The 16,712-nt window shown below is 42.3% G+C and overlaps 1 protein-coding gene across 1 annotated transcript in view; it reads left to right on the top strand.

The window, feature by feature from the left end:
• The window catches only part of LOC126234344 (esterase E4-like), a 60,638-nt gene that overhangs the window by 14,535 nt on the left and 29,391 nt on the right, over window positions 1-16,712 (top strand). The window contains exons 3-4 of the mRNA XM_049943030.1: window positions 7,290-7,452; window positions 12,214-12,399. Coding sequence (XP_049798987.1) covers window positions 7,290-7,452; window positions 12,214-12,399 — 349 coding nt within the window. The remainder of the gene's footprint in view (window positions 1-7,289; window positions 7,453-12,213; window positions 12,400-16,712) is intronic.

Genomic DNA, 16,712 nt, shown 5'->3' with positions numbered 1-16,712 from the left:
AAAACAGCCTACAGTATGAAATGATAGATAATTGGCGCTACTAACGTTAGGCTCTCCTGAAGCACTTTTGTGTTAGGAACTCGCATCCATTCATTAAATCAAATACGAATCCGAATACTTTCAATTGAAACGTCCCCTTTGAATAATTTTACATGACTGTGCTTAAACTGACACACAATATTTTTTAGCGCAACGCAATCTGACTTTCAAAATTCTCTACAAGAGAATGGCCCTGACTAACATTAAACTATCTCTTTCACAAATCACTTACCTCACAAAAATCTTCGCTGCTCAAGCTACTGCAATACAGCGAGCGCCACTACTGCCAGCTAAATAAAAGATTCGAACTATGGAAGGCACTAACTACTCATAGGGATAGTTAGCAAATAAAAGATATTAATAGAGAACCAACAATGTATTTACCTTGATATCATGACAAATTACAAAACTCCGCCATCTCTCTCCCCACATCCACCACTGCTGGCGGCTCACCTCCAACTGCCCAACGCTACGCGCTGTTCACAGCCAGCTGCCTAACACTACAATGGTTGAGTATTACAACAATGCAAAGCAGCCACAGACTGCACACGGCACAGCCGGTGATTTTCATACTGAGGTGGCGTTATCAATAAAAACCTAAACAGCCTACTTACATAGCCCCCATGCTCCCCACAAAAAATTTTACAAATTTTGTTGGGCACTGGCCAATACATATTTGTTAAAATTTTTTTTTCACAATTACAATAACAAAGAAATCAAATGCACACACTTACTGATACAATGTTGGTCAAAAGCTAAAATTTTCTCACAGTCCATAAAGACAGTCCTGATCATTCATCACATTGCAGTGTTTTTCTCAAAGTCTGAGCAGTAAAAGAAAATGCACACGGAAGTAGTGGATTTCCATGCAGTCTTGAAGAAGTATCGTTGTCCTTCCAACGGAAAGACAGTGCTGACTCTCGACAGGCTGACAGGTAATGGGCCACAAGAGAGCAAACTCACAGCGGAGTCAGTCGAAGTTTTGAAGAGTATTGGTGGGTAGGTCATCACAGAGCAGACCCACTGCAGTCCTGGTAGAGATTGTGGTATTGGTGGGCCACCAGAGGTGCAGACCCACTGCAGTCCTTGTAGAAATAATGGTATTGGTGGGCCACCAGAGGTGCAGACCCACTGTAGTCCTTGTAGAAATAATGGTACTGGTGAGTCAGCAAAGACGCAGACCCACTGTAGTCCTTGTAGAAATGGCCAGCAGCCATCTCTTGTGACTGTGCAGGTGCACAATCACCATTGAAGAGTCTTGCGGATAATATAGCAAGTCCATAACCACCACTTGTGCACTTACAAAGTTTTTTTTTTAATTGTCCTTAGAACCAGCAATGCTGTTATCCAGTCCCTTGCTGAATTATTAACACACGTGCAAACGCTAACAGTCCCTACTTCTCACATATTGTCCATATACTATGACCAACAGAAACGTGTGCAGTGAAATGTAACTTACAAGTTAATAATTTGATGAACTGCTGTCAATTACAATTTTATAACATGAGAATACAATTACAAAGGTACAAAATACATCATTAAAAACATAATAATACAGATAACATTTGTAGTACAGGCTTTACAAAAGAATCGAAATAACATATACATCAGTGTTACAAAATTAATGACATAAGTACATACATAAAAGCTCAGAATAATTATTGAAACATCGACTTCACACATGAGCATTAAAATAGAACAGAATAAATATCTAAACATCTTTACAAAGTAAATAACATATTATCAATGCAAATTATATTTGAGGATAACAGTATTCCTCATCATAGTTCACGTAGCTGAGTATTAGAAGAAGGAAAAATTCTATGAAACTACACAAAGACAGGAAGAAAACAAATACACAAGGGTACACAAACACATAGTGGGATAACACAAAAGGAAAGGACAGGGTTTGCAGAATTCTTAAATGTTTTAAATTTACGTGTAGTAATGAACAGCTTATAGTCAAAGTCATCATGTCGGCGAGTCGCATATCGGTCATTGTTACGTCGTGTCGGCGGTTCCATCTCAAAATTCGGTGTGCCTTGCCAATTTCTGTCATAATTTCCGAAGTGTCCTGTGTTATTATTTTGTGGCTGTTCCATATTGCTAAGTCCCTCTTCCCGTATTGGGGCGCGAGTGTCCTCCGAAATACGTAATTCTTGTACTACCTGTGTCAGCTGATCTTGTACTTCGCGGATTTCTCTTTGGTGTTGCGTATTAATTTGATTCTGATTTTGTTTGAATTTCCTAATTTGTTCGCACTCTTCTGTGTCATTAAAGACTACCGGTTTTGTGTCATTCAGATTATCATCTACCTTCGTAGATAAATTATTTAGCTGATCCGAAAGTTCAACTACTTTCTCTGATAATGTACTAATTTCCTCCATGTGTCTTTCTACTGTGTCTTTTAAGTTTTCCTGGGTTTTTGCAAGTTGCGTAACCGAATCGGTAGATGCAACTGAGTCAAATTTAGCTTGCAAGGTCTCATGATTTTCATGAACAGTAGTTTGCAGTTCTTTTATGGCTACTTCGTGATTCTGTAGTGCATTTTCATGCCGCGAAAAAATAGGTTGGAAATGCTCACAAATTTGTGTTTTTACGTCTTTACAGACTTTTTGACATTTCGATTCAATGTGATGTAACTCATTAGTTAAATCCTCACGTGTTTGTTCAAGAGTTTGCTCCAATGAGTCTAACTTTTGAAGCTGTTGCTGTGTTTGACTCTGATTTTGTTCCATTTGTTTCTGATTTTGTTCCATTTGTTTCTGATTTTGTTCGATTGTGTCTAATTTTTGAAGATTTTGTCCCATTTGTTGTATTAATTGTAATAACAATGCACTGGTGTCTGGAACATGTTCCTCAGTGCTTTTCGGCAGTGAATTTGCACCGGAAACAGTCACATTTTGACAAGCAGAAAATGTGTCTTGACTTATTTGAGAAAACGGTGAGGATCCAAAACCTGAATCTACAGTATTTGTGAGATCGTCTCGTGTCATTTCGGATTCCTGAGCCGCGCTATTGCCGACCGATCGATCGATAATGCTTCCCTGTTCTCTAATTGTTTCGCTGTCTACACCATTGTTTGCAACCCGCTCCATTTCCCTATGCGCAATTACCAAATTACTACTTTTAACATTAGTTAATTCATTATTCTGCGGCGCTAACATATTGCTTTCGTCTTCACTGTCATTTCTCAATTTACTTTGGAGCCTAGTGTTACGTTTTTCACACGCCATTATTGTCACAGTATTTCACACGACAACACAGAAAAACTCAATTTGAAGAGCAAAAATAAGAGAACACATTAACATAACACTGAAAATAATATCTAGTTAATTGCAGCTGCGAAATACTTGGTGCAAATCTACATGCATGCCACAACTATTCTACTGTACAACAATGAAAAACTACAACTACAATGGAAATTCTCTCTACAATTACGCGCTAGCAATAAACAAAATCTACACTAATTACACAAACTACAAGAAAAAATCAGAAGATTCCAGTGAGGTATCCTAGGCTAAGGGTCGCCATATGAAACGTCCCCTTTGAATAATTTTACATGACTGTGCTTAAACTGACACACAATATTTTTTAGCGCAACGCAATCTGACTTTCAAAATTCTCTACAAGAGAATGGCCCTGACTAACATTAAACTATCTCTTTCACAAATCACTTACCTCACAAAAATCTTCGCTGCTCAAGCTACTGCAATACAGCGAGCGCCACTACTGCCAGCTAAATAAAAGATTCGAACTATGGAAGGCACTAACTACTCATAGGGATAGTTAGCAAATAAAAGATATTAATAGAGAACCAACAATGTATTTACCTTGATATCATGACAAATTACAAAACTCCGCCATCTCTCTCCCCACATCCACCACTGCTGGCGGCTCACCTCCAACTGCCCAACGCTACGCGCTGTTCACAGCCAGCTGCCTAACACTACAATGGTTGAGTATTACAACAATGCAAAGCAGCCACAGACTGCACACGGCACAGCCGGTGATTTTCATACTGAGGTGGCGTTATCAATAAAAACCTAAACAGCCTACTTACACAATCTTCGCTTGCGAGTACCCACAATGATGTTGACAACAGACAGTCAGTTACCGAAAGTCATAGCCGATTTCTGACGTGTGGTGCTGCTCCATTTCTGCAGCGTGTGCAGTTAATTAATACAGCATTAATTATGGACAAACTATACCATAACTGAAAAGAAACGTAACATTTTTATGATGTTATCAAGGGCAGTATATCCGACTTACAGAAAATGGTAAAAGATATGTAACATAAACAACTAACAGTGTAAATCTGGAAACTCCGAAAAGAAAAATAATTTGGTACATTTGCAGTGATATGGTTTTACTGGATTTCGCTTGCTGCAGTCAATTAAGCATGAAAAAGAATTAGAAAGAACAGCTCTTGTGGTTAATATTCAGTGGTGTAAGTTACAGATATTACTTAAATTGAAGAAATTAATCTTACTATCCTCGCTGAGGTAATAAAAACAGGACTGTTTAATGAATGCGCAGTTTTGAAAATTTCCTCAAGTAACAGTGCAATTAAGAATCCATATCAGCTCACAGGATCTGGACAAAAACATTGACACACCGCCAGAAATGGATGCCTGAACAGAAATGCAGATGCTACCCAAGCCTGCTGGTTGCACTCTTGTGTTTGACCTGAACGGTATCTGCGCAGTCTTCTCAATACTTTGCAACTGACATTCGCGGTCAGAAAAGTGACCTGTGCAGTCGTGAGCGCATATGTCGGAGCTAAGGGATTTCGAACAGGGGCAAGTTGTTCCTGCTCGTACGTGGGTGTCTCCGAAATCAAGGCAACCGAAGTGTCTGGTATTTCAAGAGGCACCATATCGAAAATTTATATGGAGTGCAGAAAAGCACTATCCGCTAAGTGGCAACGCGGGGGGAAGTGGCTGTTGAGTGATCGTGACAGACGGTCATTGAAGAGGACCATGATGAAAAATATACTTCGAAGTTCTAGGGGACTGATGACCTCAGATGTTAAGCCTCATAGTGCTCAGAGTCATTTGAACCATTTGAAAGCTGCAAAAGTCATTGCAGAACTGAATGTCGCTATCGTGAACTCTGTCAACAGCAACACAATACAAAGGGAGCTTCATAATCTGGGAATTCCAGGGTGAACTGGAATTCCAAAGCAACACATCGGTGATGTAAATGCCCGTAACAGGAAAAAGTGGTGCCGAAGTCATAAAACATGCATTGTGTTGGAATAGAAGAAAGCCATTTAGCCGGATGAGTCCTGTTGCACACTGTTTCCAAATTCTGGCGCAGTTTACGTCCCAAGACTGAAACATGGCGGGGGTTCGGTGATGATTTGGGCACCCAATCGTGGTGTTCTACTGGCCCCATGACTACTCTGCAAAGTCGTATTAAAGTCACGGATTATGTGCCCACTCTGGCTGATCAGGTTCATCTCAAGGTACAGTGTTTGTTCTCCGATGGTGGTGCTGTGTTTCAAGACGACAGACTTCCCGTTCACGCAGCGCGCAATGTCCAGGAGTGGTTCTGTGAGCACGAGGATGAATTGTCACATCTCCCTTGCCCGCTACCCTTAACCAGATCTCAATATTGTTGAGTTTTTGTAGTCTACGTTGGACAGAAGTTCGCATGATCGCTATCTACCTCCATCATCGTTAGCTGAACTAGCCACCATTTTACAGGAAGAATGGTATAAGATTCCTTCGAAAACCTTACAGGACCTCTGTTTATCCATTCCAAGATGACTGGACTGGATTGAATACCAACTGTTTTCCTAAAGCGTTCAAATGTTTAAATGTGTGTGAAATCTTATGGGACTTAACTGCTAAGGTCATCAGTCCCTAAGCTTACACACTACTTAACCTAAATTATCCTAAGGACGAACACACACACCCATGCCCGATGGAGGACTCGAACCTCCGCCGGGAGCAGCCGTCCTAAACCGTATTAGCCGTGGTAATGTGTTGGGTTTTTGGTATTTCCATATTTTTTCCACCCCTGTAGGTACATTACTAGCCATGGCTACTGAATCGATCAGGCATCAGAGGAGACGTAATACAGAGGAACTTTGTACAATACTGTCGAATATCAACAAATCAAGTTTCTTGATAAATGAAATAGTTTTCATGTTCGTTGAAAATCACTCGATAAATCGAAGTAATCCTAGGCGTCGAAGCAATCGTCGCAACAGATCGCCCCGCAAACACTCATTAATTCGCAGTCTTTGGCTATACGAGGTGTGGCTAGAAAAAAACCGGACTAGTACTGGTGAAACAATAAAACGAATGCAATAAGGCTGAAAGTCGCGTGGCCTGTCACGTGACTCTCGCTCCGCCTACTGCTCGAGTTTCATCTGCCTCCTGCACTCAGTCTGCCCGTGGCGTCTGTTTTAAGTAGTTGACGTTTTGTCTGTGCGTCGGAAAATGTTGAGTGTACAGAAAGAACAGCGTGTTAACATCAAATTTTGTTTCAAACTAGGAAAATCTGCAAGTGAAACGTTTGTAATGTTACAACAAGTGTACGGCGATGATTGTTTATCGCGAACACAAGTGTTTGAGTGGTTTAAACGATTTAAAGATGGCCGCGAAGACACCAGTGATGACACTCGCACTGGCAGACCATTGTCAGCAAAAACTGATGCAAATATTGAAAAAATCGGTAAACTTGTTCGACAAGATCGCCGTTTAACAATCAGAGCAGTGTCGGAGTTAACAGGAGTTGACAAGGAAAGTGTCGAACAAGTTTACCGATTTTTTCAATGTTTGCATCAGTTTTTGCTGACAATGGTCTGCCAGTGCGAGTGTCATCACTGGTGTCTTCGCAGCCATCTTTAAATCGTTTAAATACACGACCGTCATAACTGAACTGCAGTATCAGGAACGCTTCTCTATTCCACAGGCTAGAGTGGGTTGTTTGAGATTCAATCCATTACAGAGTCGCGGTTTTTTCGGCCAAATACCAGGCGTTCAGGAAGTGTGGCATGGAGGTCGACTAGGTATGAATGGGAGGGAAGTATCAGAGTTACGGCACACACCTTAAAACCAAGGGAAACCTCCAGAAAAACCTTGTTCGGAACTGGAGGATTGCAATTATTTTTATTTATTTCCAGGTCACTATTGATTATTGTTTGGCACATTAATTAAGATGTTTCGTATGAGTATGTGTTTGTGTACATGTTGGGTGAATATCAATGGCATTAATGTGACAGTTTACTTTTACAGCTCCCATGTAGTGACTGCGAGCATCCAAACAGATCAGTACTATTCTTTATACATCCAGGAGGATGGTATGAGTTCTCCGCAATAAGCAAAGTGCTCGGACCACAGTACCTTCTGGATCAGGACATAGTACTCGTGACTGCAAACTACCGCCTAGGAGCTCTAGGTAAGTGTTTTCAACGTAGCATTCGTTTTTCCCACTAACTGTCAATTACAAAAATCTGTTGTAACTTCTTGTAGTTTTACAAGATTATTTTTCGTTTAGTAGGACCTATAGAATAATATTTATTTTGCTCAGGATACGTAACGTCACTGTAAACTTTATACAGGGTGTTCTAAAATTCCCCTTACAAACTTCTAGGACTTCTAGAGAGGATTGAGTCGATAATATTCTGAATTGGAACCAATGTCCTAAAACCATTTGAAAACATATTGGTAACGCAACCAATCTGACACGTAAATTATTAGGCGTGACCCAGTGCGTCACTTGTTTTACAATTCCACTCATTAATAACCAAAGGAAGAAAAAGAAAACTTGAACAGTTTTCACAAGCACTGTTGAGTACACTTAACGGTTTTTATCCTTTTCAATGGGGGTTAGCATTCTGATCCGCTACAAGTAAGATTCGATGTGGCGACCACTAAGTTCGGTGAACACACTGAATCCACAAATGGAACGTGGTACACTCGTTCCATGACACCTGGTACCTTTGTAGTCTGTCCTGTACCGACCACAACGCATCTCACATGATCTTCTTCTGTCTCCCCAGGCGTGTCACAAACCAAACTAGTCCGCAGCTCGTGGTCTTGCGGTAGCGTTCTCGCTTCCGGTGCACGGGGTCCCGGATTCGTTTCCCGGCGGGGTCAGGGATTTTCTCTGCCTCGTGATGACTGGTGTTGTGTGTTCTTCATCATCATTTCATCATCATTGACTCGCAAGTCGCCGAAGTGGCGTCAACTAAAAAGGAGTTGCAATACGGCGGCCGAACTTCCCCGCATGGGGCCGCCCGGCCAACAATGCCATATGATCATTTCATTTCACAAACCAAACTCTTCATTCTACCCCAAATAAAAAAGCCCAGTGGAGTCAAATCCGGTGATCCTGTACCATCTCGGCCTATCCGTCTGTCTCCGTATCTTTGCCACGGATGTTTCCTAACATGACGTGAAAAGTGAGCGAATACACAGATAAGCTGAAACCATATATCTTGACTGACGTTCAATGGTAAAGCATCCAACAACCTTGTCTTTAATGGAGTCCTACAAAAAGGAGTCGCATGTGTTCAGATCAGGAGAATATGGCGGCCAGTCGATGTCCATTCCAGTGGCCTCTGGCTATCCCAGAGCCAGTATGTGATCCCTAAAGTGCTCCTTCACAACATCAAACTCTCTTGCTTCGATAGGGTCGAGTTCCGTCTTGCATGAACCACATCTTGTCGAAATCAAGGTCCTTTGGATAATGGGGATGAAATCATCTTCTAAAACCTTACATACTGTTTGGTAGTCACCGTACTATCAAGGAACATCGCACCGATTATTCCGTGATGGGGCATGGGGCACCACACAGTTGACGGTGAAGAGACTCCTCGATCGCGAAATGCGGATTCCCTGTCCCCCCCCCCCCCAAATGTGCCAATTTTGCTTGCCCAAATGTGCCAAATCATGCATGTGCATACTAATTCCCATCATGCCCCGCGGCCAACCGTGCATTTTGAACGTCCTGACCCACCCGTTCAGAAGTATGACGATTTTATTTCATGTAGTAAACAGCCATTATGTAAAAATATTCAGAACATCGGTGTATTCTCATATTCTGAATGTTTCTCCTTTAGTATTCTCAGTCCACTTCTTAATTCGTTGTCTAATTCATGGATATGGCCATGCTAAATTAAGGTGCCTCACGATAGTTCCATGCTTCTATAAGGGCTTAAAGCAACAGTGTATGATCGAAACCGTGCTTTGTAATGCTGAAAACTTAAACATTCGTTTATTGAGCAAAAAATCGTCATATGAACTATTTAACAACAGAAATAAAAACATTTAAAATTTCTCTGATTAATCCTTTTAATCCAAGAGAGTTCCAGTAGCTTCTGTGCTCATCAAGCTGTCGCAGTGGTTAGCACACTGGACTCACTTTCTGGAGGATCACGTTTCAAACCAACATCTGGCCATCCTGGTTTACGTTCTCCTTGATTTCCCTAAATCGCTCCAAGAAAATGTCGGGATGGTGCCCTTGAAAGGGAACGGCCATTTTCCTTCCCCATACTTCCCTAATCTAATTTTGTGTTCCATCTCCAATGACTTCGTTGTCGACGGAACGCTAAGCATTAGTCTTCCTTACTTCTCCCTTATATACTTATCTACCAGTTCGAGAATAGTTATGGCTCTAGCACGACCTAATCCTTGCACATTTTTATGTGTTGGGCACTATCTTAATTATACTGTCCATGATCGATTGTTTGTACAATGCCTTGGCCATAACGATATGCTGCCCTAACGTCTCTGGGTTACTTTTGTCGGGGGAATACGAACATGGAGGAATATGAAGAGGCTGATATATGAGAAATCGATACGCACTCCAGGAATACGCAAGAACCACTAAAGCCAACTTTAATCAAACTTACACGGAGAATGATCATCTACGCAGAAATGCCAGTACTCGGGAAAACATTAAATTTTCCCCAACTCCAACACAGTACCGATTGCGGTCATTATAAGCAGCGTGCAACAAGCCACTTACGCGCTATCGGTCAACGAGGCGGAATAAATACGCCATGAAACGTGTAGCATGCTCACCAGGAACCCACAACACACGAGCAACATTTCAAAGCCGGAAGAGCCGGCCACCGCCGTGTTTAATGCGACGACTTGGAAATGTCGTCTTGCACGCTGACAAAGGATTGTACAAATGGCTCTAAGCACTATGGGACTTAACATCTGAGGTCATCAGTCCCCTAGACTTAGAACTACTTAAACCTAACTTAATCTAAGGACATCACACACATCCATGCCCGAGGCAGGATTCGAACCTGCGACCGTAGCAGCAGTGTGGTTCCGGACTGAAGCGCCTAGAACCGCTCTGTCACAGCGGCGGGCCGCTGACAAAGGAACGCTACTGTGTTGTTCCTGCGCGCAGAATATAAATAGGAACTTTATGAATTTCTTGGTAGCGCAGCGTACCGGGAAATAGAAGGCGATCCGACTAGTCGCCTCCAGAAAAAAACCATCGAACTTCTTCGCATTACCTTCGACGCGACAGGTGCGCACAGGATGATCGATATGTACGACTTTTGAGTCATAGAAACCGTGGGCTGAGTGCTCCCTGATTTCGGCGTTCAGAAAGGCTACTGGACGTCAGACTGTTAAGAGACGATTGCGTGATTCTATCTTTGATTCTTGATGACCGCGGCGAGCAGCACATCGTACCCCTTCGTCACAACACCCATGGGCTCCCTTACAGATGAGCAAGAAGTCGCCCCATGATTGGCGTTGGTTGTTCTTTACGGACGAAACTCGGATGTGTTTGAACCCTGACAATCGCAGATAACGTGTTCGGAGACAACCCGAAAACCTCGAACGCCTCCAACACTGTGTCCTATGTGCAACAAGGTGATGGTGGAGTGATGTCCTGGGTGTTATTACATGGGGGACACCGCACACCTCTCGTGGCTGTTGAGGGCAACCCACTGCTCTACGGTACAGTGACGAGATTCTGCAACCAATAGTGGGGTCATACCGCCAACATTTCATCTTGATGGATGATAAGACGAGCGCTCATCGTGCTGTTCTCGTAGTCAGTTTCCTTCAGCATGCTAGACTGATGTGATTGAGCATTCCCTGCGCATGAACCCGGTGGAATATGTGTGGCATCTATTGACGCGAGCTGTTTTTTGAAGTTGGTAACGACCACATACTTTACGTGACTTATGCAGAATCGCCTTGGACAGCGGGAAAATTTGGACCAGGGATGGTTTGATGAACTCATCGATGGTATGCCATGATACATTCAAACCTGCATCCGAACAATGGGACGTTCCCCCATGTATTGATGCTGCTCAGAAGTGCTGTCAAAAAACCCCATAGAAAACAGACGATTTTGTCGTTACACAAATGATTTTTTTAAATTACACACTACAAATGGATATATATGCATGCCTCAGAGCCAGTTTTGGTTTTCTGTGCCATGAATTTCGAAATAAAGTGTTTATGCAAAACGCTTATTGACGTTTGTAGTTGCTGCAGTTCATTCCACCGATAACACTTAGTAATGTAGCTGTTCTGGGCCTGCCTCCTGATTTTCTTTTTCCAGGATCTTTTTTTCCAAAGTGTTTTCTATGAAGCTGTCATGATGAATTAGGTATTCACTTAATTTATATTTTCTTCTTTGTTTCATGTTAATTGATTTTCTTTTTAATTTCTCTTATTAGCTGTTCATTAGGTTCTCTATCAGTTCTGGATATTTTGTGGCTTTTCTCCACGTCAAAGTTTCTACAACTTCTGATTTTTTTTCTTGTTTCCCCAGAGTCAACCCTTCACAACCATAGCTTAGAGTACTTCATATAAATACCTTGATGAATTTTTTTTTCATGTTTCTGCATAAAGGGGTTGTTCGTTAATAAATTACTCTTATTTTTAAATTGTTATTTAGTTACTGCAGTCTTATTTTAATATCCATTGTTCTTCGGTTGTCATTTGTTACTCTACATGTCAAATACCAAGATTCATTCATACGCATTAGCGTCTTAATTCCTATCTTAATATTTGCCCTTACTTGTCTGTTTGGCTTATCGCTTACCATTCTCTTAATCTCGTTCGTATTTATTTTCATTTTCTGGCCATACATGGCATGATTACGAATAGTGATACTGGAAATAGTGCTGGCGACATTCTAGCCATTTCTTATTTAATATAAGTAATATGTCCTTAGGTCTTATGAGTACGGGCGATGGCGTGCTGAAAGGCAACTACGCGATGAAGGACCAGGTTGCTGCTCTCCGCTGGGTAAATGAAAACATCGATGCGTTCGGTGGCAACCCATCTAGCGTGACGATTGCTGGATACAGCGTCGGAGGAGCCAGCGTGTTTTTCCACATGTTGTCCCCAATGACGAGGGGTAAGTTCATGTAGCATGTTTCATAACACTCAGTAAACCTTCATCTACCACTTCTTGATTTACGTTACTTTTCAAGTGATACATTAGCTCACCGGACAAAATACACTAACTGAAAAGAATCGCAACACCAAACCTAAATTAATGTAGAGTCAGGAATTTTTGGGAATACACCTGCCCAGGGAACATATTTAAGTGATTAACATTGCAAGATAACAGTGTTTGAATAACTCGTGTAACAGCCAGAATGTTACATTCAAGCAAATAGACGTGAGTCTATTCTGTTTTACAGCTGCCGGATGCCAGTTTGTGGGCTAGAGTTCCTTGCCTGTTGTACTTGGTCGCTGCTTACAGGGACTGTTAACACTGTTTGTGGATGAGACTGGAGTTGTCGTCTGATGAAGTCCCATATTTCCTCGAGTGGAGACAAATCGAGAAGGTCAAGGTGACATGTAGACACCCTGTAGAGCATGTTGGGTTACGACAGCGGTCTGTGGGCAACCGTTATCCTGTTGGAAAACACCCACTGCTGTTCATGAATGTCAGCACATCAGGTCGAATCACCAGACTGACGTAGACGTTTGCAGTCATAACCGCGAGAGTGCTCCTGCTGCCATACGAAATCGCGGCCCAGACCATAACTCCAGGTGTAGGTCCAGTGTGTTCAGTACCCAGACAGGTTGGTTGCAGACCATCAACGTGCCTCCTCCTAACCAACACACGCTCACAACTGGCAGCGAGGTAGAACCAGCTTCAATCTGAAAACACAACAGACCTCCACCTTGCCTTCTAGTAAGTTTTCGCTTGACACCACTGAAGTCCCAACTGGCGGTGGTTTGAGGTCAGTGGAATACATGCAACAGAGCGTCTGGCTCGGAGCTATCCTTGAAGTAAGCGATTTGTAACAGTTCGTTGTGTCACTATGATACCAACTGCTGCTGAAATTGCTGCTGTGGATGCAGTACGAAGCGTCAGAACCATAAGTCAAACAAGATGGTCTTCCCTCTCTGTAGGGCCACGTGGGCGTCTGGAGCTCGATCTTCTTGTGAGTGGTCACCACTGCCAGTAATCATCTACAGTGGCAATATTCCTCCCAAGTTTTTTTTTTTTGCAATATCGTGGAAGAAATATCCAGATTTTGGTTGCCCTATTACACGACCTCCCGTCCAATCCGGAAGGTAACGAAGTCTCGCAACCGTTACAGCGCGTACTTAAAACAAAACTGATTTGCATCCTCACAGTGGCGCTATTAGCGACACTGCTATGAGACTGGTGCAAAATCTAAATGGACATAATCTTTCAGTTGTAGAAATACGCCTACCAATTTTCGCAAACTCCTTCGTGGTGTTGAGACTTTTTTCCGTCAGTATATTAGTGACTCGGTTTGAACAACACACTGGTCTCTTTGGTGCTCTGGGGGTAGTGTAGAACAGCTACTAGGCTGCCACGTGACCGTCCACCGCTGATGCAAATCCAGACTCTCCCAATCGGTTGTATGCCATCACAGCATTAAAGTGGCTCGACATGGAGACACAACATAATGGCAGAAAGGAGACTATCGTGTCTGGATTCATCCATAACCACAACGTGAATGATTTGGTGGTGTATGAATGGCGATTGTCCATCCTACACTACTGGCCATTAAAATTGCGACACCACGAAGATGTGCTACAGACGCGACATTTAACCGACACGAAGAAGATGCTGTGATATGCAAATGATTAGCTTTTCAGAGCATTCACACAAGGCTGGCGCCGGTGGCGACACCTACAACGTGCTGACATGAGGAAAGTTTCCAACTGATTTCTCATACACAAACAGCAGTTGACCGGCGTTGCCTAGTGTAACGTTGTAGTGATGCCTCGTGTAAGGAGGAGAAATGCGTACCATCTAGTTTCCGACTTTAGTAAAGGTCGGATTGTAGCCTACCGCGATTGCGGTTTATCGTATCGCGACATTGCTGCTCGCGTTGGTCGAAATCCAATGACCGTTAGCAGAATATGGAATCGATGGGTTCAGGAAGGTAATACGGAACGCCGTGCTGGATCCCAACGGCCTCGTATCACTAGCAGTCGAGATGACAGGCATCTTATTCGCATGGCCGTAACGGATTGTGCAGCCACGTGTCGATCCCTGAGTCAACAGATGGGGACGTTTGAAAGACAACGACCATCTGCACGAACAGTTCGACGATGTTTGCAGCAGCATGGACTATCAGCTCGGAGACCATGGCTGCTGTTACCCTTGACGCTGCATCACAGACAGGAGCGCCTGCGATAGTGTACTCAATGACGAACCTGAGTGCAGGAATGGCAAAACGTCATTTTTTTTCGGATGAATCCAGTTTCTGTTTACAGCATCATGATGGTCGCATCCGTGTTTGGCGACATCGCGGTGAACGCACATTGGAAGCGTGTATTCGTCATCGCCATACTGGCGTATCACCCGGCGTGATTGTATGGGGTGCCATTGGTTACACGTCTCGGTCACCTTGAAACACGTATGTTGTGCGGCAGCGATGCTGAGACATTGTAGAATCTCTGACCAGAGCAGTTGCGCTCGACTCGCAGTAGCGAGCAGTCAGCCAGTCTGCAGTAGTCAGTCCTCTGTAGTGCTTGGAGTCGGTTGCTAGCAGTAGCGGAGAGCAGTCGGCGGGCGTCGGCATCGCAATGGTCGAGATTCAGGACGAGGTATAATTTATTTAAATAAATAATCATGCAGCTTTGCGCTCATCAGATAATGTAACGAACAGTCATTGTAATTTAACTTTCAAAAATCGCCCCCAATAATAATTTTGATTTAAAAGCAATTTTAGAGACAATCATTCAAATTTCCTTCCATTTCCTTTTAACAAAGATTTTTAAAAGGTACTTCCAATGCTTTTCATGCAAGCGCCAGAGAACAATAAGAGCAGAATTTTGACATGCAGTTTCACTAAGGTAAGAAATTTATTCTCGTTTCGCACAGGGCAAACACCGACTTTTCGGTTGAATTGAGTTTAGGTTATCATTACAGTTTCATTATCATGGGATTAGCGTTCATTATTTAATGGGAACTTGTACTTGAGTCAGATAGCGAGCTTTCATTTAATTGTCTTTGCCATTAATATTCTTGTGGGGAGTTTACACTTAGCTGTGGCACCATTTCTAATAAATATTGTTTTTAAAATTTCTGTGGGAGTTCACACTTAGCTGTGGGTCCATTACTAATAAATATAGTTATATATTTTTAGAATTTGTTGTGGGGAGGTTACACTTGGCGACACCCAGTCCAGGATCGTATTTCGTAGAGAATCTTTTGAAAAACAGTCAGATATCTGCTCTTATTTCTTAGATATAATTAGGATTTGGCGTAACGCTTTTACTAATTTGTGACTTTCTTTCCTTAGATCATCGGCAATTCGTTGCTCTGTTGTATTTGTGTGTTGATTTTGCATTGTGTTTATTTGTTTTGTGATTTATTGTAACTATTGTGAAAATGCCGCGAAAGACTGTGAATAGTGTATCGCGAGGTATTATGAACGAAACAACCGAATTAAATGACTTCATCAATAGTACCAGTGACACGCAGTGTAAGGATGATAATCCTGCGTTCACTAACAGTCAGTGCGTTTCAACCACTTGTCTTACTGCTGAACATATAGCATTCTTGCAACAAATGTTTAATCAACTTAATGAAAGTTTCAAAAAGACGAGTGAAACATACGACAAACTTAATGAAAGTTTCAAACAGACGAATGAAACGTACGACAGACTTAATGAAAGTTTCGATAACCATTTCAAACAACTTAGCGAAACAATTAATGAAAGTTTCAATCTGGCGAACGAAAAACAAGACAACCTTAACGAACGGAACAAACAAGTTAGTGAACAGAGTACAGCTGTTACCGTGCAATGTCAGGACATTAAAGAACCATTACGTGTGAATACTAAAGCTTGTGCTAGTAACAGTAATAATGAAGTTGGCACTGTTGCACAAGAATTAAGTAGTGCACGTGTAGGTACAACAGAATCACAGAAAGTCGAAATTAATGCAGTTACTGAACAATGTTCAGCATACGCAACACAGATCCACGAAATTAATGCAGTCACTGAACAATGCCCTAAAAACGCAGTACAGATACGCGACGAGTTTAATTTAGAGTCACTGGAAGTTAAACACACTCTGAATACGGAAGTCGATAGTAAAAGTGAACCACATAACAACCAAAATGACGAGAGTATTAAAGTAACAGAATTGAAAACTATTGCCGTCACCAATAGGTTACAGGATCCGCCACATTGCGAGCATTTGTCAGAGTCACGCAGCGCGTATAA

The sequence above is a fragment of the Schistocerca nitens genome, chromosome 2 (assembly GCF_023898315.1).
Source record: "Schistocerca nitens isolate TAMUIC-IGC-003100 chromosome 2, iqSchNite1.1, whole genome shotgun sequence".
Classification (NCBI taxonomy): domain Eukaryota; kingdom Metazoa; phylum Arthropoda; class Insecta; order Orthoptera; family Acrididae; genus Schistocerca; species Schistocerca nitens.
Note: the sequence above shows the minus strand (reverse complement) of the source record. Positions and strands in the feature narration are given on the sequence as shown.